Source organism: Anser anser (assembly GCF_964211835.1).
Source record: "Anser anser genome assembly, chromosome: 3".
NCBI classification, from domain to species: domain Eukaryota; kingdom Metazoa; phylum Chordata; class Aves; order Anseriformes; family Anatidae; genus Anser; species Anser anser.
The window spans coordinates 117218862-117246458 of NC_139722.1; the positions used below are offsets into that span (position 1 = coordinate 117218862).

Genomic DNA, 27597 nt, shown 5'->3' on the forward strand with positions numbered 1-27597 from the left:
TGGCTGAAAATACTTCGAAAATGTGCCAGCCAGCTATTACAGAGAACAAGAAGAGAAGAAATCTTATCTCCTATGCATGGCTTCAGCTGAGAATCTGAGTTATGAAACTAGATACAAATGGGAGAGTTCTCTGCTCTGTTTCATCACCTGGGAAGACCATCCTCCTTCCCATGCCCGTGTCTCATCCCTTGCTCAGGCTACTTCTCCCCATTTTTTCTCCATCCTCATAATCACTGTATGCCCAATGTATGCAAAAGTTCCCAAATTAGAAGTGTGATGTTGTAGGTTAAAAAAAAAGGGTGGTGGTGGTGTAAGGGTGGCTTAGAAAGAAAGAAAGATCACTAGCTGGATAAAATTAAGATGTGAAAACAATTCACTATATAAAAAGTACAGTAAGAACAGATTTTGAGAACCTACTTATTGTAACAGCTTATGTGGCACACAGGATGCAGGGAGTTTAAAGGGAAGAAGAATTCAAATTGTTGTTTGAAATAACTGAAAATGGAGAAAATGAAAAGGACTGAAATCCACAATCATTAATTCTGCTGTATGCTTGTCAAAGGTAGCCTGATTTTATGATGAAGGATGATCTATTTAATCTTACTGTTCATATATACTGAAATAGATATAATAGTCATTGATATTCATGCCAAGAATCAAGTATTTGCTGCACTGTAAGATGAGCCTGGTACTCTCCCGATGCCTGCGTCCAAGGCTCTCCACAACTATTACTGCTACAACAGACAAAAACGTATCTATAAATTGATATATGCATACCTAGCAAATTCCAAAATCTTGTGCTCTTGAGAAGAACCTACAGCGCATAGCTTCTACGTTATCGACAAAGTCAACAGTTTTTAGTTACTTAAAGATACAAAATGATACAATTTTGCTTTGTATAACTCACCATTTGTTGTTTTTGTAAGCATGGGGATTGACTATATCTCTGATAAAGCTGTAGTAATGTCCACCATCTGCAGTTCCTGTATGAACTGTTACGCCTATCAGATCATACTCGTAACTCTCAGTTTCTTTCAAATATTCACCGTCTTCCTTAAAACCTTAAGTAATTTAATACAGTATTTCATTATTTCATAAACACTTGAGCTTCAACATTAATATGTCTTACACACACATTTCCTGAAGTTATGCTTAAAACATTTTATATTTTTTCTTTTCATCAGTGCACAATGACAGCCAGAAAGTCCATACTCAGAACAAAGAGCACAGAAATCCCAACTCTTGTGAAACAGTTGAAGTTTTTTCCAAAGCATCACTACTGAAGAGATCAAAACTAATAACTAAGTTAGCACATCTTATTGATGATGGCAGTCAGTCAGCCCTTTTCTGTTTCAAGTATTACTCAGCAAAATCAGAATAGGCTAGTAACAAGCTGTATACAACTATTTGTTATCTCCCATATTTTAAAAATGAATAATTCAAAGTGAACTGCAAGGGAAAACAAAAATAATTGGCCAATTTTCTTGTATTAAAGAAAATGTGACTTTGGAAATATAGGTCAATTAAAACTGATTTTATTTTCTTTAAAAAAATCACTACTTGTTTGCATACATTATATATACAGAAAATGGTACAAACACGAAAGAGAAAACCACTTCGCGATTCATTCTATGAGGCATACCTTCTTTTCTGTCATTTTTTCCCATGAGGAAATCCTCAGTGTAAGGTGTCATATCCAAACGCAGAGGGAATGAAAAATGAGTATTGACCTTCTCCTTCATCATGGTTACCATATTGAAAGTATATCTCATTGTGTTGAAGCTTAAGATACGAGGTAGTTTCTTAAAACATGCCCTGAAGGATTAAAAATAGTTGTGATTTATGAAAAGCTTGGTTGAATTGTGTTTCCACAACGATTTTCAACACATTTATTCAAATATGAAATTGGAAACCTGTTACAAAGTCACATAAAAATAAAATTCCACAATCAAAAAGTCTTAGAGCATGGTAGTGTAACCAGCAGCAGAAAGGTCAGATTTAGCCTACTGAACAATTCCATTTAGCATATCACTATGCCTTGGAGGAGAAATCAAATTTGCTTGTCGTGAGTGAGAGCTTTCTAAAATGATATAGTAATATGAGCCATGAAGGAATTTACCAATGCAAATCCCCTCATTAGATGGAGTTCTTACCCTGTAACTGACAAGTTTCAACCTAGAACGTATCTTGTTTTATATCTCATAAACTTCACATTAATTATTTTAACAGGCTACTTTCACCCATGCTATAAAAACAACTGCAAGGTTTTTCGTCTCTTAAGAATTAATTACGTTAGTTGCAATAAAGAGACAATGCAAAATTTTAATTTATCTTTATATTTATTAGTAGACTTTTTAAAATATGGAAACAATTATAGAACTACTAATTTTAGACTAAGAAATTTAGGGCTATGCATGAAACCTTAGCAATTATCCTGCATAATGAATAATAAAAATTCTGAACAAACTCTGAAAGAATTTGATCTTTTAAAAACTGGAAAAGTAACAGATTTCAAAAGTTACTGATTTCTACTTTTTTTTATTTACATAAATAAGGTCTTGAACACGTTGCTGTCTAGGTGATCTTTTCCTAAGATATCTTATAGTTTGTGTTTTGGAAATTCGATTTCTTAGTTATACAATCATTTGTATAGGGATCACATCCTCACAGACCTTCACATTAGTGAACTCAATGAAACCATGGTCCTGTTTCATCTAATGAATTACTCTAATTCAAACAGTAATTTCAGTAATTTACAAAAAAAAAAAACCAACCTTAGGAACGCTTAATTCTTCTTAATCATACCTTTTTTCAGCCCGCACTTTCTTCCCACAATGCGAACATGTATACATGTTATCACCTTCCAAGGTATCTTTAATAGTTACTTCATCAAGAGATTCCTACATATCATAAACAATACAGAAGGAGCTTATGTTTATCTTAGATATTTAAATCTTGTGCTTACATAGCCTGCTTTACAAGACCCTCTCTCTAAGTCTTACAGCACGTTTAATCAACATATCTATCCGTAAGCTATGAAACTAAGGTGGTCAAAACTACCCGAAAGTTTGCAGAAAAAGTATGCAATTGAACTAAGAGAAGAGTTTGAGATTGTTACAGAAAGACCAGTTCCTAGAACCCAAACACAAATTTCAGGAACCAGTTCGGAGAAATGGTACTCAATATTCTGAGCTGTCCTAAAGAATTCAGGTGCTCTAAATCCAAATTCCAAGTGTGAGGATTAATAATTGTTTTGTATAAAAAGATAACCTAAAATGATTTTATTTAAGTTTTAAATTAATTTAGTAATACATGTATATATATAAATCTTTTGATATTTACAAATCTCATATAAAGCATGACCATCTTTTAAACACAGAAGGGCATAAGTAATGATTACTGTCTGTAACTTTTTAGTCAATTCCAAAAGTATAGCTGACAGCATGTTGCATAGAGAACACAGACCAGTTCAACTGAATTACCTATTAATATCATCACAGAAATACACCAAAACTAGAGTACAGATACAAAAAGCATCAGCATATACAATAGTGTACAGTAAAGTCTCTTATAATTGACTGCATTCTTTTACAGTTGTGATCTGACCCACCCCAGTCTGGAAGTACTTACATAAATATTCTTCATATCTGCCACCTGGCACCTTACTGTATAGAACTCTTCAGCAGTCTGACTTACATGCTCACAGTCCTGAATCATAGCAATGAAAGAGAAAAGCAATTAAATAACTGTTTGGAGAGGTTAAAAAATATCTTGAAAAGATAAGGAAAGAATACTTACCAAAGAAACAACATTGTTTGTAATAACACCTCCGAACAAACTTTTCACTGTATTTTTCTGTGAATGAATTAATAAATTCTGTCAAGGATATTTGAGCAAATCCGTAACTTTTCAAGCTCCCTTTTGCTCCCTCTCAGTAACTCACCAGTTCAGGAGACATTTCTTCTATTTTTGTTATCAGGTCAGTGAAGAATTCAGTCATATCTTTCTGCTCTCCAGTGTTCAGTGGCTGCTTATCCATGGTATAGGTTTTACAGAAAGGCCTTGGATTGTATGCCTTACATTCACTTTCCTTTAGGTAAAAATAAATAAATGAAAAATAGGCAAAACAAATCAACCACAAATCCTTGTACTTTTAAGTTACACAGATATACAGAACATAGCTATATAAATGTCTTTTTAAAAATGGACATACTTTTATATACAGTATCTCCACATGCCTTTTAGGCACCAAAGTTGTGTAAGTGCCCAAATGCCTCTGATAAAATGTGAAGCAATTTTTAACTATCATTATTACAATACTCATAAAATATTATTAGCAAAAAAAATTTAAATAATTGTTAATGAAAGGAACCATTATTAAAAGAACATGGCTGAAGATGTGACACATCCAGTTTTTGCATATATTTTCAGATACAAAATATGGTATGACAAACATCAGTTTGTCCTTATGTATTTCTGAACAGTAATGACGTGGATCTTGTCAAGCGCTTAATTCTCATTCAGACTTCTGTATTGTATAAAACTACACTGTCTAGTTCTCCATTGCAGGTGTTCAGTCAGAGAAAAGAACTTGCATTATACAACATTTCTTTAGAATACATCACCCATTCCAATGCTAGCACTGGAGATGCAGAACTTACAGCAAAGGGAACTTTGTCCTTGTAAACAATGATATATATACTACTTGCTTTTAACGATGTGTGACAAGACACTGTTAATGTTACCTGGTTTGGAATTAAGTCATTCTGTAAGGTTTTAATAATAATAGATCTTTGTACGATTTTATATTCCTTTGTGATTTTATACTTACATAAATACCTAGATTTACTTTTCCTATGATTCATGTCAGGCACTACATGCTTAAATTCCTTTTCTCTATTTGTCTTCAAAGTGGTTATGATTTTCTTTGACAAAAGCCCGTGCCAAGAACAAAAACACTCAGCTCTCCACAGTTTTCTTTTAAATTTCCTGTATCGTACTAAAAATCATACAATATCCTGAGTCAGAAGGGACCCAGCAAAGATCATCACCTTTTCAGAAATGTTTCACATTTTTAACATCAGTGAACTGTCTTGAACAATGTCAATAATTCACATACAGAATGGTATCTACATTTTTCTTGTATTTTGTTCTTCCCCTCCCCTTTTTTTTTTTTAAAGAAAAATAGGGCACATTAGAAAACATCCTCTTTCACACCAACCAGCACCTACCATTAAGTATGTAAACATTTTCTGGAGTTCGAGTAGAGTGGTCTTGTGTTTCATATCTTCTGAATACTAAAAGAAATTCATTAAAAAAAAAAAAGACGTTAACCTTTATGCTTATAACGTTCCAAAAGCAGGGCTTCAGAAGATGAAGTAATCACCTTTTAAAATAAGATAATAATAATAATAATAATTAAAAAAATCCACCTTTATTATGGACAATTAAGAAAAATAATTGCATAGATGAATACACAGCACACTCACTATTTTACACATATACATAGCACTTCCTGCTCATGTTTTGGCATGACATTAAACCTGTGGCAAAAGGTAACTGTATTTTCTAAAAATGTACAGCAGCTAGGAACTTTGGGGAAGTATCAGAAAAGACTGTACTAATTTTGGAATACTTTTTTCTAATTCATATACATGGTGGGAGTTCTGATCAATCCTGTACACAGTATATTTCACTCGTAGACCAGCAGCTTCCTTTTTAACTTTATTTTTTTTATTTTTATTCATGATTTGCTAATTCTACTTGAAATTAAGTGACAATAAAAAACAGTGATGTCACTGCCAGTCAGGGTGTTTCACAGGTTATATGTAAGCTACTGATATCAAGGACCAAAATGAAGCTTTCTCTGTTACAACAAATAGTTAGAATTAATAATGTTAATATTTCTGAAAGTTACCCAATGGATAATTTACAAGACTTGCAGTACTTTTGGTAGCATGCTCAAGAACTTTATAAACATTCAAGAAGGATGGCATTAACTCTAACAAAATGACAGATTAGGAGATAAGAAACAACAGACAAGTCATATAAAAACAAACCTGAATCAATCTATTTGACAGCAGCAGAAATATGAGTTTGAGAACATGCTCTGTTATAATGCCACCTTAAGAACATATTGCATTACAAATATGTATTTTTAAAAATCTCTTCACTTTAGACATCAGGAGAAGAATTTAACCAAACACAGAGCAAACTAAAGTCCTGAAGAAATATTCTTTAGCAAGAAACAAGTCCTAAAAGTAAATCCATATTTTATCAGCCTTTTCATTGGAAAAATGAAAATATAAACTTTTAATTTTTAATTAAACTTTTTAAAAACTTTTTTTTAAACTAAACTTAAAATTTTACAAAATTCCAAATAAAGAACGTAAGATTGCAAACCATACCTTTGCAGTAAAGATTGCTTGTCTGGCCTCTGGTATCATATAGAGCTGCTGAATAGTGGATGCCAAGTAACAAGTTGCTCCAAGATTAGTCAGACCCACAAATCTACATTCAGCTCGAACATCATCATGGGGCCAATAATCCCACTTGTAAGGTGCATGGGAAGCTGGAAGAAGTATGTATCACATATGCACAAAAAATCAATTCCATTAATAACTTCCAAAGACATAAATGAATTTCAAAGCTTTATGCTTACATTAATGAAATACATCTTGTTTCTGCATTCTGTATTTTCAAACATGAGCCAGACTGTACCTGCTCTTTAAGAAAATGCATTATCGGTACATCAAGAAAGTATTTTCAGCATCTGGATACATGAGCCAGCCTTTCTAGATGCCTCTACAAAGGTGAGACAGACCCCTGAGAAAGTGAGAGGTGGTACCCTGAAACACAGTTCCATGCATTTCATCTCCAATCTCTGGGTAACAAAGTGTGGCAGCACACACTACATTGGATTGCAATGATTTGGTACTTTTACAAGAGTATGCTGTGCTCTGATGTGCATTATTCATGGCAAGCGGCAGCTCCTGCAGTTGATCTAGGGGTAGCATACATGGAGTAATGAATGGTCTTCTGGCCTCTTCCTTAAAACTGAACATCAAGAGCATCCACATTTTCTAAACAGTGGTTGCTATACATTTTTTATAAATAAGAAAGTTATTTTCATAATATTTTATCCTGAAATGCATTTTAAAAAAATTACTCTTGTTCTGTAGCAACTTCATGGCAACCCTGTTATCTACACTATTATCTAGAATTCTGTCTTCTGACCAGTGACAGCTAACAGGTGATGTGAAAAGTGATGCACAGGCTTTAAAAACCCAGGCTTTCTGCCGAAGTGAGCTTTCTTAAATTAAGAGCTTAGCCCTGCTCGTTCTATGGGGTTGGAATTAGATGATCTTTAAGGTCCCTTCCAACCCAAACCATTCTAAATCTGCAATGCTGTTCCCCCAGCCCTCTGTTTATTAGCTCTTTCTTCTTCTAGTCTGGCTTCCTTCCCTCATCTTTCATTCAATTCTCTTTTTGTCCACCTTATTTTCCCATTAAATGCATTGCGTTATGCATATTAATAAGTGCTACTGTTACACAATTGTGCAAAAGCTTTAATTAAAATGGAACCAAAGCAGCTCTTTTGCCAACCATAGTGAACGCTCGTTCCCCCACAACACTCGCACTGCGTAAACCAGTAGCAGTGACAACGTACTGGTAACTGGTAATGTGCAACAGTTACAGACTCCCAAATGTACCCCTGTCATTCCCCCAGCACACAAAATTACTTGCCATTTCCCCTACCCATTCCTGTGCACTGCTGTGTCACACTGAAAGAAAGCAAAGCAGAGTCTCTGCACCCAGAGATTTAAGTTAGGGAGCCTTCTTTTCACATAGCAAAACACACATTTGCTATCAGAGCTAACCCCACGTGAAGCAAGACTTTTATTTTTAGAAGCTGGTTTCAGAATGGTATCTGCTATAACGGACGCCATGCTAGCAAAAGATCTTTTTGACCAATACCAAAGACAGGTAGATGCTTATCAGAGGTAAGTGTGCTTGGCCATACATAAGCTTGAATAAACTTGGTAACAGCTTTTACAGGAGGTAAAGGAATGTTTCTTATTGCACTTGAAAGCCAAAGAAATCTGTAATCTGTAAGAAAAATAGCGGAAGCAAGAAGTGAATTGCCTAAAGAATCAGATTGAGAAGACATTTTCTTTTCCTGTAAGTTTTCTATTCCTCTCTATTTTACACCAGACATAACAATCTATTTCATAAACAGCATGGCACTAGACAAGTTAAGCAAGTCTGACAGACTCTTCTCAGTAAGCCTTGCTCTGAAATGGCTGCCAAGAAATAGGAAGAATGGGAAAGTTCTCACCTGCCACTCAAGAAGATGGCATCCAGACTACACAAACCACTTTTAAGTGATTCGTACTGCTTCTAGACACTGACAGACTTTCCTTTCCATATCTCACACAGGAGAATAGAATCGGAAAATAATTATTTGACCTGCAGAAGCAACTAGATGACACAGGCACTAAATTAGAGAGGAGCTAATCTAGTGTACAAAGATATTCACTGTAGCCTGTCTTCCTTGGTATGCAAGAGGTTTGACACAAAAACTTACAATAACTTAGTTATTCATTCCCAAGGATGTCATTCTCCAAAAATGTAGAACGACCTACAAGTAATTCAGCACCTCTGTTCAGATATATAGAAAAAAAGGGGGGGGGGGGGAAGAGTAGTCTAGGTGTCATGGTTTTTGGTTTCTTTCTTTTTTTTTTTCTTTTTTTTTTTTTCACAATCCACGAAAGCTATGTGGACTCAAGATTCAAATTTTAAAGCCTTAATTACTTTGTCAAGGATTAAAGGTTTATTAAGTATTCTTCTAAATCCATACTACCTGCTATAATTTCAAGGAACTATCTGGCATCCTCTAAACAGATCCTCAGATACCCGACCCACAGGATGTTCTGTTGCACAACAAATAATTATTGTAATCTTCGTTTTGGCATTGGCATCAAAACTACCATTAGCCCTGCAGCTTCAAGTAGGGAAGGGAAGAGTTTTAATTCTCATGTTTTAACAAATCTCAGCAGCATGACCTAACGTTACCTGGTTAAATTGGCCTGATCAGCCACTTGAAACAAAGCTCTCCTCAACGTTTAAACTCCCAGTGAAAGTCATTAGCGTGGTAGAAGAACACAAAATTCCTTCACCTAACTAAAATCCTTAAATTGCAGCATCTTCACCCTTTCTGATGTAAAGACTCAACACCTATTGCTCTGCTTATGGCTCATCAAGTGTTAATTACAGAGAAATCAGACGACTTCTTTATACTTCATGAGAATAGCTGGAGTATCTTCCTCCCCCTTATATATGACAAAGGGCTTTCAAAAATTCTACAAGAAATTTCTCAGGAGGATCCTATTTTCTCTGTCCTGGGACTTTTAAGCGACTACCTTCATTGTGATAGTAAATGCTTTCCTTTTTCCATATGGATCTTAACTAGAAAGGTAAATTTGGCCTCATTTATATCTTATCTTCATTATTCATCTTTGTCATTACAGAAAACTGCCTTTTCTCAGGAAGAAATGTGGAACTTGTAACCAAACTTGCAACAGTCACATTCTACTTTAAGTAAAATTAATTTCTCTCCCCTCAATGACTGTGCATTTTTCTCTATTCCACCTTCTGATCATGCTTCTGCTCCAAACATAACATCAGATATTATCTTAAAGAATTTCCCAGATAGCAAGGCAGCTGGTCTTTTTTCTCCTCCCTTGAACTGAATGTTTTTATTATTTTTGGCCTTTAAAGAAAGCAAAACCCCAAAACCCTACAATAAATTTTATGAATAATAGAGGGTATCTAAATCCCGTCTCCAGGAAGATCAAAGTCTGCATTTAGTGTAAGCCCTCCCTGTTGAGAAAAGCAAGGACAAAAGTCAGCTGACATCAGCTTCTTAGCAGTTAATTTCCTGAAAATTGCTGAAAATTCATGAAGACACTGCATGTTTCCTTTAGGAGTGCTGGTTTAGGAGGGACATCATTTCATTGAATTATAGACTATTTCCTTCCCATTTTATACAGCTAAGTTTCTTTCTCCACCTGCTTTCAATCAATTTATGCATTCTAACCTTTTTTCTTTTTTTTTTTTAATCGTGGACATGGTCTTACAGGACAATTCACCTCTGCTGAGGACAAGGACATTGCTGGTAGAACATTACATCCCTTCTGGTCAATACTTGCATACCAGGTGGCAATGTAAGCCAGCACCTTATCTATAAAGGTGTTTAAGCCACTAACAGTACTGGCTAAGATGCTCTTCCTCACTCAAAGAACCGGACTGGCATACTAAAGAGAAGAGATCAAATCTTCTGAAAGAGAAGCCAAAAAGTTAAAGGAAAATGAATTTACAATTGTATGTTTGGGAATGATGTACACAACGGTAAATCTCACCACCTGGTTCAACACAGCAAAATGCTATATGGCTGTAAATGCTGTCAAGTCAGAAAAAAGCACGCACATTAATCTTTTTGCATCCGTCAGTAAAGAGACCTACACTACTGGAAACTTTCCAAAAAATGCTGCTGAAGTTAAAACTTTACTACAGCTACTTTACATTACTAGCTCAAGTCTGAAGAACAGTACACAGTAGTATGTTTTTATATGACTGCCTGAATAGAGTCTTAACATCTCATTTTTAATTAGAACCCTAAAATCCTTTCTTTTGTCCCAAGGAAAATACACTACATATCCTTTAAAAACACGATTTCATTTTGAAAACTGTACCTTACATTGCTACACTAAATTAAAGCAATCTTTTAAGAGCATCCTGGCTTCAATCGGTTAGGGGTTAGAGAAAAAAGGGTAGAGTAGAAAAGACAGCAACTGGTCAGATGAGATGACGACAACTGTACAAGTTGCAGGATCGAAAATTTCTCCAGTGAACCACAAAACCAAAATGTTAAAACCAAAGACAGGATGGAAATTACTAACATTTTCCTTAATGCATCTCCTAAGTAAAATGGCACAACAGGCCTAAGACTAAGATTTTAAAAGACTAGTTAGATTACAGAGATAAGCAACGAGGAAAAATCCAGTTTTAAGAGTCTTTGATTCACATCAGTGGAATAAGAAGACTTTAAAACAAGTGAGGTATCAGAAGTCCTGTGGTCAGTAGCACATAAAGAGACAACGGCACTCTGCCAGTTGTATTAAGATTAACATTCACGAAACTGAAATACACTGAATATGTAGAAGGAGAATGGACCATATGATTCTGGAGAACTCAGAAAGGAACAAACAATCTAGAGAAGAATATTTGGAAGAACGTAGTAACTGGTAAATGTTACAGAAAATTTCAGTAGCTTGAATTACTGGGATTTGGAGTTAAAAAATAGTGACTGTAAAAAAATGGATGATTGCACCTGGAGAGATACTGACAGGCTCAGCAGCAGCAGATGCACTCACAGCACACACAAATATCAGGTATTTTCATACATCATATTCTTCATAATATTTTCCCTAAGCATATGACATTTTAGAGGCTTTTTTTTAGAAGGCTTCAGGCATACAACTACAGAACTCAAAACATTAAGATCAGATTTCTCTTTTGCTTCCTGAATTGAAAGGCACTAAATCAATTCAATTGATTATAATAAATTACAAATCATCAGGTTACCAGAATGTAAGCTGGACATGTAAAAGGAAATCTATCAAGCTTAAAATGCATAATAAGAATTTGCAAATCAAAGATAAAATATTAACTGGCTTCAGATTTTGGTAATTTACATATTTTACATAGGAACTGAGTTTCCAAAAAACAGGAAGCATGAAAGCCAAGAGGCATAACAAAATTGTATTAGTGCTGTATGCAGACATCTGGGTACAGACTGAAAGTCAACTACAGAGATATTAGAGACTCCTAAAATATGACAGAGCTGTTAGGAGTCAATACTTTAGTCAGCGTGGTTTATGGACCTTGGTTTAGGTATAAATAATTCATATTTCTTCATGTAAAAAGGCAAAGCAGCACAAGCTAATGAAGCATGTAAAATCCACTCTAACAATGCTATCTATGTATTGGTGTCATCTGAGAGGGCCGCATCCTTTAAGTAGGTAGAATTTAAGAACAGATCATCAGAAAATTACACGTGATTAATTTCTCTCTTTTGCTAGGTGAACAACAGATGCATACATCTGCTCTGTGACACTTCTTTAAGTGATGCTGGATAACTAGCAGAGCTACAAAGGTAATTTTAAAAGTACTGTTAGTGGGACCAATGTCTGTCTTTATCACTACATTTGGAAAGTGTGGCTATCCAGATTAAGCCAAAAAGTATGCAATGTCCTTTTTGATTTTCCTTGTTCCTACCTATGCATTCTTAACATGTATGCTTATTTATTTTTAGCCAGTTATTAAATGAAGACACTTATGGTGTACTTCAGGAGGAAAAGCAAACTCCACAATTGCAGTGCTGTTCACAACGGTGGCTAGCAATCCTGTTGCAAACATGCAGTCTTCAGAAGGAGTCCATATAATGGCTACCCTTCCATTTACTTTACTGAACTTGATAAATCCAAAAATTCAAAACAACCAAAATGAACAGAAAATACAAAAGGACTAATTTTCCACAAAATACTCAAAAGCTACATATGTATGAAGGTTCTTACACTGCATATGTTGTGCCATAACCCAGTTGTGGAGCAGCCTGTAGTTTTCCACGGACCCCTTCACCATTTCTACCAACAAGTCATATGCTGCAGCCCTTGAAGAATGTGACTTGCATTTTGGCTGCTGTCTATCTTTTAAACTTGGCAGCAAGAACAGAAGATTGAAGATGTCTCTCAGAAACTCCTGTAAAACAATTCCATCAGCAGGTTTAGCAGTTTGAACACATCCTTAAAAAACAGTCATGTTCTTCCAATCCTCTAGCAATTTCTGTATACTTCCTGGACCTCTATCATGTATAGAACTTTCTAACTCATATACAAGTTTTAAATTGCAAATTTCAACAATTTTATTTATATTAGAGCCTAAAGAGAAACATGTCCAGTGAAAAAGAATGACAAATTATGCTTGATTCATGACTGATAATTCAATTTGACAAACCATGCACATGTATTTTTTAATAAATTTAAGACTGGTTTCTCATAGTACATAATCACTCCACTAGTCTGAGTTTTATGAATCACTAATTAACCATAAAACATGCACTGATTTATGTATCATATGTACTGCAAGTATATGTGGGTATTGTTACTCAGTTGGAATATTAACTGAACTATAAAAGGCATACAGCACAGCTGTACCAAGTCATGTTGCCTTTGCATGACAGACCCGTAACACATTGTTATTTATATTTCTCTTTCCAGATTAATACACTAAAAAGTGGAGTCGCGTACGTCTAAAATTCAGTACCTTTGTACTGTTTTGTCAACTTAATTCAATAAAATTATAACAAATGTAAAATATTAAGACAACAAGAAATCAAAATCTATCTAGGTCTGTAGGAAAAGGTAGTCATATTCTTCCAGAAGCTATAGCATGTTCATAGAAGTACAGGATGGTGAAAGGCTTTCGTCAGCCTTTCAGCTACTAAGTGAACATTACTAATTAGTCATCCAAGTGGTATAATGACAGAACGTGAAAGAAGAAATTTAACTGATTTAGAAATCGGTATTCCAGCAAAATCCCTTAGACAATCAGCAATTCATTCAAAACCTTTATGCCCAGGCCCAATGACATGATCTACTTCCTACACTTCACTGCATCAACAAAATGGCTGCAATCTTAACAAATTGTAATTAAATCATATTAGTAGTGTATCATTGCAGTAGTCTACACGATCAGACAATAAACCCTCTATCCTTTACCTCTGCAGAATCTTCATTTTGTCTTTTCCCTACATGATTTCTTCTTCAATTTTTTTTAGGGATAGAATTCTCTCCCATTTGTAAAGTACAGCTACCAGTACAACTATTATATTTCGTTCTGTAACTTCTAGACTGTAATTAAAGAAATGTTCTTCTTGGATTTCCCTATGTTAAAAGGTCAGGCTGCAGTAAAATCTAAATAAAATCTAAATATTTCCAAATATAGCCTCCTGCAGAGCAAACAAAAAAAACACCATAAAAAAAGTCTTTTTCCAATGTATAGAGAAATTCCTATAGCACTAATATGAAATATTATGAAATATTATAAATACAGTCACGTCTATGTCTGAATAATATTGAGGGTATATTATATGATATTATTATTAATAATAATATCTCCTCCTGGCCAAAATAGTTAATGAAAGCTCTTCCAGATTTCTCCACGCTTTGGAGTTATATTTTAATCCCACTATGCATGAAATTAAAATTAAATGGATACCTGCTTTCTTGGTAGTAACTCTGCACCACAAGTGCTCATGGGGCAGCAATCTGACTGGTTTCCATTCCTAACCATATTTGCCAGGTGATGGTTACAGCTCATCAGCAGACCAGCTGTATCCAGTATGTGGAGTTTTGGACTGTGCTATTGGCTACAGCTTCGTGCTGTGGTGCAGCCTTTTCAAATAGGTGTTCAAATAGGTGTCCTAGCACGCCAGCCACCCTAAAATGCAGTCTCATAGACTAGAAAAGAAGTAATGTCAGAGATCTGGATCTATCATTTTCCGATTAATACTCTTAATCTTGTATTTGCACTGTCTGATTGAATTCTGACATGTTGGAGCAGGGAAGAAAAAGATCATGTGGATCTTTTTGTGGACAGGTGAACTGCAGTATTCTTTTTACACGTGTCTGCCACTAGGTAGGTATAGAGCTTAAAAGCTACTTTTAGATCACAACTGTCCCAGGATACAGTCAAAAAGCAGCTGTTGTTAAAAAATTTTAAAGTAGTTAATACTGATCCGTTCTGAAAAAAATCAGACATAAGAAATGAAAATAAATAAAATCTCTAGGATGTAAGAACTTTATCCTGAAGTTAAATATTGTTAGAAAGGGAAGGGACTGTACATACTACTTATCAATTAAGGAATGTGACATGTTTTCATCAATCACCCAGGGCTAGAAATATGACATACTCTCATGTATTGAGCCCTGCAATCAAAATATTAGGTAAAAAGGTGTAATGAAGAAACTACAGTAAAAAGATATGACCTTGTCTTGATCTCTGTCAGGGTCCTTTTCTTACCTGCCCTTCACGAGAAAATTTAAAAGGTGGTTTGTGCTTAATAACACTTGTTGCAAGGCGAAGCAGTCCTGTAAGTCCATCATCTTCTATATTACCGTCTTGATGGTCAAGGATTTCTCTGCTATATATATACATACATATAAAAGAAATGTTAAAACTCTGTCTGTCCCACTAACAATAAATTTAATGCAACTTACAGATGGAATTACTTTACTAAACCTTACCTCCGAATGCAGTCAGCAAGATGTCTTGCTAGTGCATCTAAATCAAGGAGTGTGGTCTGATTAAAAAAAAAGAAAGTGGTATATAAATGGAAAAAAATTATGTACGTCATGAATTAGAAGTCCAGCCTGAAACTATGGTTATTCTTTTGGATGGAAATTTGCTATAGTACACAAAGAAACAGGAACAATTAGAACTCTTTCAAATGTTCTTGCAACAGTATTTTAATACATTTTTATAAATGTGATAAAACTGTTTTTTAAAATCAATGATGTACAGTTCAAATAAAGTAACAGTTATTCTTTCAATTCCAGATCCCAAAAATATATTATCTCTATCATGTTGAAAAAATTGAATACTACTATTTTAAATATTTAACTGTTATTTCTCACAGGAACACACAGAAGCTTGTCATTAGAAGCTTGAAAGCAACATGCAGAAGAACTATGCAAAACTGTAGCCTAGCTGAGAGACTCAATTAATAAAATGGAAATGGCAGGAAACTGAGTGGAAGAAAGATGGAGGAGCCAAAATTTTTGCCTCTACTGGGACCATCAGGTGTTAGGAGACAAGATTTTTTTCAACACTACAGAAATAAGGTTTACAGCTTTATCTTCCTTCCCTTCCCACACTCCTGCCAGGGCACTGAAAATAAACTAGAGACACTTACGTAGCACGTCCAGCCAGCAGACATAGTTGCAGAAGGTGCCTAAAAAGTTAATTTTAACCCTTTTGGGATGTTTCAAAAGGGTGAATATTTTTTCTGACCTGTGCTAATTGGCTGCTGATTTTTTTTTCTCATCTCTTTCAGTTAATGTCAGATATTTCCTCACCTCCTCCTTCACTGAAATTACCAAGAGTCAATCTTTCCTAAATGATTCCAATACTCACGTCTCTTAACTTCACATAGCCCCCTCTATTTGTGCATTATATGTACCCTCCCTTCTTGACTCTACAGGGTGTGTATCTGAAGCTTCCTTTGACCATGAGCTACTAAAAACACTAAGCAGCGGCAAAAGTCAAGAGAAGGGAATGCTCCGAGAGCAGTTTGTAGCAGTTCACTATATATTAAGTAAAATTGTCTCACGCTCAATGAAAAAAGTTATATAAATACAGATATTTAAAAACACAAACATTTTTATGACTGCAAAGTAAAACATACCTGACTTGCATCTTTGACATGTATGTTATCAATCAGTTTGCACAGCAACCAAAAATATTCCTTACAACCTGGTCGTAGCACTGGTTCTTCTTCATAATCCTCCATCTGAGAAAAAAAAGAAAAAATTGCTTTTGTTAACTGTAATAATAACTGTATTAAAGCAGTGCAATAAATGCAAGGTTACAAGAACATTACTTTCTACATGCCCCTATTTAAGATAAGCTCCTTACAAGAACAATGAATTTTACAATGGTAACACTGCATGTTCTGTTTTTCTTCTGAAATACTTATTCATTCTCTTGAAAGACTGTCAGGATGATGTGCCAGAACCTTATAAAATTTACAATAGTATTAAATCTGTACTCGGAACTGCAAATTGCAAAATTTTCAATATTAGACTGGGCAAAGCAAAAGAAAATTTGCATGAATATCAGTTCAACATGTGTTAGTAAAAATCCCATTTTGAACTCTTCTGAAAACTAGTCAAATAATGCAAATCTTCTGCAGATTGTTTTAATGCAACCTTTTTTTTTTTCTTTCTCAGAATCTCCCCCAAATCAAGGTTCACGCTTCACAGTCATACAAGTGGTCTTCTTCAGATCTACAGTAGCTGAAGTGAGCATAGCCTTCTCTGATATGCATTGGTATGTCTACAATTCCTAATTGACTTTAGGCAAAATCATCCAGGTTAGTTCAAACCATCTCTATTAATCTCCATACATTAACAGTGTGAAAGTAGCTTTGGCACCATCCCTAGAATCTCTTCTATTTAGTGAAACTGTGAGGACAATAATACCCCAAGAGAAAAACAGAAACAACTGACTGGGGAACACTAATGCTTACCTGCAACAACAAATACAAATATAAAACTATTTACTGATTTATTTATGGACTTGCCTACATTTAAAAGGGAAGATGGGGCATTTACTGAAAACACAACTGTTATTCCTTAACAGCATCTTATGTGGATGCTAAAATTCCAGAACCACAACACTTTCAAGATGTTATTTTCTACTTTTCTCCAAGCACTGGCAAGGTATCAATTACTTTAGCATCACAGCTATAACTTCTGTGAAGCTTCTCGAATCGTCTAAACCAAAGGTCTTAACATCTTAGCGGATCAGAAACAGTATGTCACACATAATGATGGTACGTGCTACCATTTTTCTCCTTTATATTAACAGAAGTAAGTTAAAATATATCTTTAATAAAGTCTTGTAATTTCTTAAGTTCTTACCCGAATAGGTTTCAGAGCTTGAGCATCAGGAAGAAATTTTAATAATGTTGATGCAGCCAGCAGCAGAAAGGACCGATTAATTGAGTCTCCCCCATCGAGACCAGAGAGAGATAACTTGTATAAACCATTGCATGACTCATGGCGAACAGCAGTCTGTGTGAAAAATAAATAAATAAAATTATTGCACACATTATTTAATTTTTTTCTTTTTTTTTTCTTTTTTGACTTTCCTTTCATATATACATATTTAAGTTCCTCTCATAACGTCTACCAGTTTATCAAGGCAGAATATGTCTAAAAACACCTATGCTGAAGATACCCTTGTAACAAAAAAGCCTTGTCTCCCAAGTTACATATTTTCTATAGTAAAGACTACAGCCAGCTCCCAAAATACCACATCTGGGCAAAGTAGGAACATATATATGATGCTGGAACCTATACTTACGCATATGAAACTATATGGTTAATTTAATTTCACTAGAAAAATTATCTTCTTTTATTCCTATGAAAAAAAAATCTAGACTATCTCTAATTCAGCTTCAGAAGTTTGCGCTCATTTAGTTCCAGTGTTTTTAAATGGAGACAGTACATATGTTTTTTCTGTGGTTGAGTAATAATTAACCGATAATAACAATCACCTCATTGTGTCCATATTGCACCTTTAAGCAATAGATAGCAAATAAATAAATAAATAATCCATCGTGCATATTATGCAATTTCCAGGTTTGTCTTACATTAGAAAAAAAATTTACTTAAAGCTAGACAAAGATTGATGACATGTTTATTTCAACTCTTATTCACCCCATTTTGTGATAAAAAGTACAGCTGAAAAAATAACACAATGGCAGAAGTATATTTAGATTAATCCATGTTAGAGGGCATCATCCAGAATTTCCAACAAATTACAACAAAAGAATTACCTTCAAACAAAAGCTAAGAACAAAGATGGGAGTTTATAAACTGGTTTGCATTCAACCACAAATGTGCCATCTTACACAGTATTTTTACTACAAATGATTATTTCTTAAACAGGACTGCAAGTAACTGAGTCAGAACCTGCTTACTTTTAGCAGGAAACAACATGATTTGAAATTAATGGAAGCTTGAAACCAAACTTAATCTCGTTCCATATTATGCACAAATTAGTGACAACCTCTCCTTTAACATACCTCTGGAATAAGAAGGGTAAGCTTCTTTAGCCAGTCTTGCAAATGATCACTGTCTGCCAGACTGGATTTCACCGAGGAACAGCAGTGAGCCCAACTCACCAAGAGCCACATTGAATAATGAGTAACTAATAGGAAATGAGATGAGAGTAAATCGTATCGTAATTCTAACAGAATAAGCTTTCTAGGTTGAAGGGTTGCATAGTTCTAGCACAAACGACATTTACTTTAATTATCTTAACGTACAAGACTAAGTCCTTATTGACACATAAGCCACTACCTCAGCTCAGAATTTCACAAATACGCTTACTAAATACTGATCATTGTACTACTGATCAGTTTAATTTGACTAAATACTCAAAATCCGGAGCACAACCCCTTTCTGCATCTCTCATTCCTAAGTAGTGAGCTGGTACTTTGGAGATGGGTTGCATCAGCTCTTAACATGAACATTTCCTCGGACTAACTAGCACATGATTTTTTTTCTTCTTAACAGCCAAGAGTAAGACGTTAGTATGTGATGCATAGCATACTGAGAATTCAGGTTCATAGCCATGAACATCTGTAGGCCAGAATAAAAGTGAAAAAAAACCAAAGGCAATGCACAAGCTTAGGAGACCTACCTATATTTATGCACACCTATGCTGTACTTTTGGCAATTACTCTCATACAAACCTAACCTGACACAGGCCATTTAGACCTTTTGTAGGAATCCTCCCCAGGAAGGCTGAACTGGGGATCTCCAAGGAATTCTGGGCCCAGAATTATTTTTCTAAACCTGAATAAAGGTGACTGTTGGTGACTATATTATGGTGCTACATATATCTTCTGCTCTTCAGAAAAGAATACTGCTGGTTTTCCTATCAAAAACAGCTATTCTGGAGATGAAGGCATAGCTACCGTACAAAACTTCAATCATATAAATAATTACCAGAGAAGGAAAGCCATGCAAGTCTTTTAGGACCCCTCTGTGTTTTAGCACTCAGATTGTAACAGCCCTAAAGCTATCAAGGTACACTATTTTATAGCATACTAACGGTGGAATAAATCAAACACATAACCTGTTATCTTCGATATGTTTTCAATATTATTAGTTCATAGCATACAAATAATTTGCAGCACTGACCTTCGTGTCTTGATCTGTGATCAGACTGAGCTTTCAACACCCTGAACAGGAAGAAGATAAAGCCATTTGAACTTTATCACAGATCATAACAGATTACCACTTAGAAATGTAAGCACATGCCAGTAAGAACAAAGTTATTCTTAAGTACCTATGAAGAAAACTAATACTGTAATCCTAAAAAGATTCACTTCTCGCAGTACTCAAAATTAGCAATATTTATAAAGCTATTAGGATCTTCAAATCACCCCCCTAAAGCTTTACTGACTACAAGATAAAAAGTAAAGAAAAAATAACCGCAACCCCTTTATATTATCCAAGAAAGAAATGATATACAATGGAACCAAGAACAGACCCATACAGAAGAAAGCTAGCATTTGTTATGGGGAACCACACTTTAAACAAATCTTTGCGAACTTAAGACATACTGTAAATGCTTGTATTTATTTACTTACATTTTTGAAAATGGCAGTAGAAGTTTATGAAATGGAAAACATATTGTATATAATTAAAATTATTCTTGGAACACAGCTAGAGGTTACATTTAGGCACAGTTGTAGACCTGGCTGGAAATGCTCTAAATATCGTTATCAATCTTTTAAAAATATGGTAAAACACATTATACCTTATTTGGAATCAAGTAATTCTACAACACCGAATGTGTCAAAAAATTGACTTCCCCAGGATCAGTCCAACTCTGTCCCTATACAGTCATACACAGAATTGCTTTTCTCAGGAAAAAAGGCAAAAAGGACAAAAATCACTAATAACCATTTTCTGAAAGTAAAATTTTGCCTGCAGTACATGCACACTAACTATAAAAAGAAGGGGAATTGCAATAGAAATAATGTCATTAGGATGGGGAAAATAAGTCAAAGACAGCAGATAAATAAGCAGCTTAAAAATGAATTTATTTCAAATTTTCCTTTATATTCCCTTGAAATTGACAATGCTAATTGTTACAAAGAGAACAAAGAAATAGTTTTGGTACGAGAATTTCTGACAGCATCCTGTACACATCTTGTTGCTCCACGTCATATACCCCGGAGAGCAACTGGTTATATAAGGGATTCTATGGTGATTAATTACTTTACATGTAGGTTTTGTCGTTGTTGTTTCTATTTTATTTATTTATTACTATTACTATTTCTGGCAATTTGTTTAGTCCAGTGATTGCTTTATTGCTGATGACCACTGAGAGTTCTCTCCATGATTCATAAGTGTGGATTAACTACAAAAAGAGGCGACTAAGAAAAGCAAATCTAATGCCTATATACTTAAATTTCTGATATGGATGTTAATGGGAACTACAACTGAAAAAGCTATTCATTCTATTTAAAACAGCCAAGGAAAATGTGCACACTTTATAAGCTTTATAACAAAAATAAAAAGATATTGTACCTAGGTGCCAAGTTGTCATATGTATAAGCAACTGACATAAGTCGCTGAATCAAACTGGTTCCCTGGACAAGTACAAGAAACACCTTTAAAAATTGAAGTCAAAAGAAAAAAAGACCAGTTAATATAACAACAAGCTTTTTGATTGTTTTTTAAATTATACACACTGTGTGAATCTAAAAAAAACCCACCTGTGTAGAGGGAGGAACAGCAAAAGAAATGATAACATCTCTACAGTTGAAAGTTATATTCTGTTTTTTATTAAAGCAAATGTAAAATCCTGTGTTTCACTGAGTACACCTAGATGCTAAAATTTCATTCTATTCCTCTTAGGCAACGTAACTGAATAGAAATATCAATCGTTTTCTCAATCATTTTAGTAAAAAAACAGCGTATTTCTTAAAACCACAAACATTAACTTTGTTTTTAAAATCATAGGTTTGAGGAGACAATGTTGTGGGTGAAGTTGGATGTGTAAATTTTGCTTGTATCTTTGTGATCAACACATTTGACTGACTACACATTCACTTAAATTATTAATCTTAAAAAGAGCCTCTGACAGGCTATACACAATTTTCAAATCTGAGAAGTCTGAATAGAAAGTCTTTAAAGACTTTAGAAAGAAGTCTTTTAAAGTATTTAGATAGCAAATCCACTGCAATCAAAAATATTCATTGATGACAATTAAAAAAGCTAATACATTCAATAATTTCCCTGTATCGTATCAGCTTTGGCAATTTAGAAATTTGTTTTGTCAAAAATACCTCATCCCTATAGAACAGTTAGGGTCTTTCCTTGTGTAACAACGACAAATGGGAAGTTTGGCTCCAGCTCACAGTTCAAATCTGCCCTTTCCTGCAATCACAACTGGTCCTGTGCCCAAGAGCAATCAATTTACAGTGAATGTATCTCTAGCCATCTGATGACAAAATACTATTGATTAAATATCAGGCTTGGCCTATATTTGGAAATTAGCAGGCAAGGATCTGGGAGGAAGGTCTACACGTTTAGGTATGTTTTATCATACGCTTGCTCAGATATCCTTAGTATAGTAAGTTACTTCACACTCAGCGTGCACTAAAGGACACAAAAATGTATTTGCTGAGGATGAGGACAGCAAGTACGAAAGGTTACCGTAAAAACAGCATTAATAATTTGGAAAACAAAATGTAAGAAATAGGAATAAAGCACTGGTATTCGGAAATTCCCATTTCACATGCTCACCAATCATCAAAAAAGCTTTCAGTTCCAGCTTTTAAAATTGGCAGGTTTAAAACAAATACAATTAAACTATATTTTAGAGAACAGTATGTAGCATATAGATTAATATTAGTAACTTTGCCACTATATTATTTTATTACCAAAATAAAAGCTTCACACAACAAAGGAGTCATTTAAGTTCACAAAACAGACACACTGTTTATCTCTTACCTCTGTTAAACGAGGTATATGAAGGCCCTTCACATGGTCACTTGCAGTCTTCCTTGATTTGCCTGGCCACGTTCTTTTTCTGTGACTCTCTGCTACACCAGACCAGGCAAAGACATCATGGTAAGCTAAATCCAGATCTGAAGGATCAACTGCAAACTGGCATATCAGCTTCAGCAAACAAGCAAGGCAGTCCAGCTGCCACTGTGAATAAGAAGGAAATGAATTTTTCTTTTTGCTGGGATTTATTTTACAAATAATTCTATGTCTACTACAGAATTTGACAAGAAAAGCTTAAGTAAGCTCCAAAGGATAAACAACTAGAACTCTAACTGGCAAAACCTCACAAGAAAAGACACTAAAGAGGAAAGGTATTAAAAAAAATTACTTCTTACAAAAAGGACATTTTTATTATCTAGTCCTATTAACAGGGGCATTTCAAGACATTCTGTTATTGCGTGCATGAAATACCACAGAGGAAATAGTATAGGAGGTTAAGCTCTACAGTTGAATGCAATGCAGGGAAAGCTATTAATTACGGCACAATGTAGTAGGTATGGTATACAGAAGTACTTTCAAGTTGAATACGTTTAACCACGAGGAGACAGCAGATAGTACGTCAGAAATAACATTTTGTATTATAATATCATATGCAGAGACAAAACCCACTGATGGATTTAGTAACTCTTGAGATCAGTTTGCATGGCTCTCAGCTGTGCAGCTATGGCCAAACACCACACATGGTCAGCTCCACCAACAAAACTTGCAGTGTGAGAGTAAAATTAACAACAACAAAAAAAAGAGCACCATTTCACAACAACACATGGAGAAGATAACTGTCTAACACCTATATACATAAATGATCTGCTTAAGTTCAGTGACCTGAACAAGGCACTTAGTTGCAGAATTTGTAATTATTTTCATGGTGATGTCCAAGTTTTCTGGACAGAACAATAAAAGTCATCATGCAATCTTTTGCTTATAAACAGAGTAAGAAAGAATGACAATTTGTTTCTAACATTGAATATATTTTAGAACAAATACATAAAAATCTGTTTAAAACCTTTTAATAAAAGGTATGCCTGCTGTCAAAACCTTTTAATAAAAGGTATGCCTGCTGTCTTTTTAGCATTTGAGAAACTGTTGCCAATTTTATATGTATGTCTCATAAAGGACAGCTATGTTATTCTGGAGTAAAAGGGTGAATAATCACCTACCACAGTCCATGACTCCTGTTCTTTAGGCTCTAAGATTCCAGAATTAAAAATTTCAAGTAATTGTTGGAGCCCTCCAGCAGCAACAAACTGTAAGTATATTATGGAACCAATGTGAGAAAAAGCAAATGCAGAAATATCACCAACTTCAGTTAGATCTACAGGCCTGATAACACAGAAGAACTTTAAAATATTCTATTTAAATTTGAGATCAGAAACCCTTAGATAATGTTTCAAATGGGTTTTCATTTTACATCTTTTTTTGATAAACAACAATATGTATCACAAAATACTGTAGGAAAATCAGACCTTGCAGCTCCATGTGTTTTTACTATTTTCTATTTGATCTTCACTTGAATCATCTGAGTCTGGGTAAAGATCACTGTAACTTCCCTAAAGACAAACAAGTATAAGTCACAAAAACAAACAAACAAAAAACACAGTTTAAGATTAAAAATACTATAAACCAAGTTATCAATATATACTTTGGTTCATAGAAAAAACATATTTTGTGCAAGAAACCCTATTACCGTAGATTCACGTCTTATCCTTCTGTTGGGCTTTCCCAGAGCTTCAATAATTTCCAGGGCGTACAAAAGTTTATGGGCACTTTTTATTCGCAGAAGATCCTTCCAGCTAAAGCCATCATTACCCTTAGCAAATAAAGAAGACAGAAAACAATTAACGTAATTTAATGCTGATCTTAAGAAAGGCAATGAGAGGGTTTTTAAAGTAAATGGACAAGTTCTTCAGTTTTTAATTTCACCTATTATTTGAAATTAGACTATTTAGAACATATTTCTATACATGAATAACAATTTGAATAATTTGAATGCAGCAGTGAAATTTGAGTAGACCGCTGACATTACTACAAGCTATGGTATACACAATTTTAAAGTACAGGAAGCCAAATGTTGCTTGGATGAATTATAATTTCCAGCAAAATTTCAGTGTGTCTATAAAGAAACATAATAGCTAAGAACAATAATATGTTATTTCAAGAACTTTAAAACAGGCAAACTTTCCTTCTGTTGGGCAACAAAACAAGTAGGTGAGTGGCCATCTTTTGAACTTATAGAAAAAAAACACACAAAAAGGATTGCTATCATAACACCCACGATGTTAAACTGAAACAGTACATTTGAAATATTTTATACACACTAGGCAGCAGACGAAGAAAGTACTATTTTGATTCAAACCAGAAGATTGTGATAACTAGCATTCACTATTCATTTGTTAAGTTCAGGTTTACTTGTGTCTAAATGTACTAACATACTTTTTAACATTCTTCTTCTTTGGGGAAAATTCAACTAAAACACTAAACACTAAAGTATCCATGTATAATAAAGATAAAAATGTAAAACAAGCAATCTGTTGTACCTGCTCATCTGAAATATTTTGGAATGCCTGTAACATATTAGGGCACGTTGGTAGAAGCATTAACAGTTCCCAAACACGTCTGGATAAGTTTTCTGCATGGAGATGGAGTTCTTCACATCTTGCACTCTGACAAATCATAAAATAACTATTCTTACTGTGAATTTCTTAGTGAAAATAACCTAGCTAAGATTTAAAGTCCAAAAATTTACTTATTCTTAATTGAGAAGTTATCTAATGCAAATCCATCAACAGACCATGAAGTCTCACTCGAACCAGGAAGAAACTAAGTTCCATTATCTTTATAGTCTATAACATATTATGAAATATTTGAGTGTAAGTAAAACTTAAAAATAATCTACCGGTTAAAATATACTAATGGTTATTTAATTTCACACAAGCTGATGATGGCATATAAGAGATATAACTTCAGTTTTTGCAATAAAACTTTTACTAACCTTTCTTCAAACCAATTCCCATTATTAGTCACCATAATTAAATACTCCATATTCTTTTGTGAAAATTATTTCTTTAGAATTTCTACAATATTTAGGATACACTGAATGATATCATAACAATGTTACGAAAATCTGAAAGATCATGATAATGACCATAACACACATGAAATTGAATACACATATAAATACAACAAATATATCTGGCAACTGCATACAGAAGACAAGAAATAAGCTAGATAGGAAAAATAAATTAAGACTTAAATGTAATTATTCTAATAAAGTTACTCTAAATTACCTCACTATCTTCCATAGCCACTTCTCCAGAAGGAGGTTTAAAAGAGGCAAGCATCTCTAACAAATCAAAAAGGGTGGTAAGATGAGGTTCTTGCAATAGTAAAAGCATTGGAATGTTGTCCTTTTGAGGAGGAGGTAGGCAAGATGCTGGAAGCTGAACGCCTTCACCTTTACGTTCTCTCCTTGGTGCTCCCAAGGATACAAACACCATCTAGAAACAGAGAGAAACAATGAGGAAGAGAGAGGCAGCTTTAAAAATGCATATGCTAAAGTCACAGAATGTTTTCAGCAGTATCTAAATTAAGACCTTAATGGTAATGATCAAGATAAATCAATACCTGTGATGTCAAATTTTTACTGAGCATCATTTTGAGCAACTGCCATAACTAAAGCTTGGTTTTGCTTTCACTTAACACATTTATGATATAGTTGCATATGCTGCTTGCTTTGGCTATAGTAGATACCGCTGTTTCCTTTTCCCCCGTCCATCCCTTATTTTGCTAGTCAGGCTGGCAAGCCTCTAGTACCAGTCTGACTTCTCAGTAAACTAATAAAATAGCACAAAAGCTAATCCAGAAGAAAAATAAGATAAATTGTCTAAAAGGACCAGAAGTATGCTAGAGAGGGTATAACAGCATAAATATCAGCATAGTTGGAAAAGCTGAGATTTGTTATGCTGGCATAACTACATAGTAGAAAGCAATTCTCAGATGAAATGTTTATGCTGACTAGTTACCACCTCCATGCCCAGCCATTGAAACGGAATGTTACTGTTTCTTCAAGTTTTGCAAGGATAAGAATTCATCTGACTGTGACATAGCTCGATTCTGTAGTGACCTATGTTAACACTAAAAAAGTATTTTAAAGTCTGTTTTCATTTTTGTATCAACCCGATTTATTTAGCAAAGTGAAAAAACAAAGATGTAGTCCAATAGATCATCCAATTTGGAACATCAACAGTTAAAATAGATTAACTGCTACAAGTGCTAACAGCCAACAATGGCACATGTAAGTGTATCAGTCAGCAATAATCCTTCTGTGGTATAAGCTTAGTTTTCCTTCAGACTGAAAGAAGGTATGTGATGATCAGCTGGCATCTGTTACAGTCCCACCTCCCTAAAGCAGTCACGATGTCATTCATACATCAAACTAGGCTTGACAAATCAAACTAGGCTTTTCCAAACTGTAGTCTTCTGTAAACTTCAATAAAAATAAAAAATTACAAATAAGCATTATAACATGCTTCAGATTTAACCCATGGAAAAAGAGAGCTAGTCACTGCTACTGTGGAATAGTTCAGACAATATGTGGATACTTAATGCTGTTTTCACTGGTCCTTCATTCTCCTTGATGAATGAAAAAAAAAATGAAATT

At 34.5% G+C, this 27597-nt stretch overlaps 1 protein-coding gene across 5 annotated transcripts in view; it reads right to left on the reverse strand.

Moving 5' to 3' along the window:
* USP34 (ubiquitin specific peptidase 34) overlaps positions 1-27597 on the reverse strand; it is a 129956-nt gene that overhangs the window by 30237 nt on the left and 72122 nt on the right. For 4 of the 5 annotated variants that reach the window (XM_083829697.1, XM_083829698.1, XM_083829695.1 and 1 more), the window contains exons 29-50: positions 26225-26434; positions 25475-25600; positions 24625-24747; positions 24404-24487; positions 24098-24184; positions 22884-23084; positions 21456-21538; positions 20058-20098; positions 18935-19059; positions 17766-17918; positions 16529-16633; positions 15369-15424; positions 15145-15265; positions 12639-12822; positions 6408-6571; positions 5232-5297; positions 3944-4090; positions 3799-3855; positions 3631-3708; positions 2806-2900; positions 1643-1815; positions 908-1061 (exon numbers count right to left, since the gene is read on the reverse strand). In XM_083829697.1, coding sequence (XP_083685823.1) covers positions 908-1061; positions 1643-1815; positions 2806-2900; positions 3631-3708; positions 3799-3855; positions 3944-4090; positions 5232-5297; positions 6408-6571; positions 12639-12822; positions 15145-15265; positions 15369-15424; positions 16529-16633; positions 17766-17918; positions 18935-19059; positions 20058-20098; positions 21456-21538; positions 22884-23084; positions 24098-24184; positions 24404-24487; positions 24625-24747; positions 25475-25600; positions 26225-26434 — 2633 coding nt within the window. The remainder of the gene's footprint in view (positions 1-907; positions 1062-1642; positions 1816-2805; positions 2901-3630; positions 3709-3798; positions 3856-3943; positions 4091-5231; positions 5298-6407; positions 6572-12638; positions 12823-15144; positions 15266-15368; positions 15425-16528; positions 16634-17765; positions 17919-18934; positions 19060-20057; positions 20099-21455; positions 21539-22883; positions 23085-24097; positions 24185-24403; positions 24488-24624; positions 24748-25474; positions 25601-26224; positions 26435-27597) is intronic. The other variant, XM_083829696.1, reaches the window with a different exon arrangement.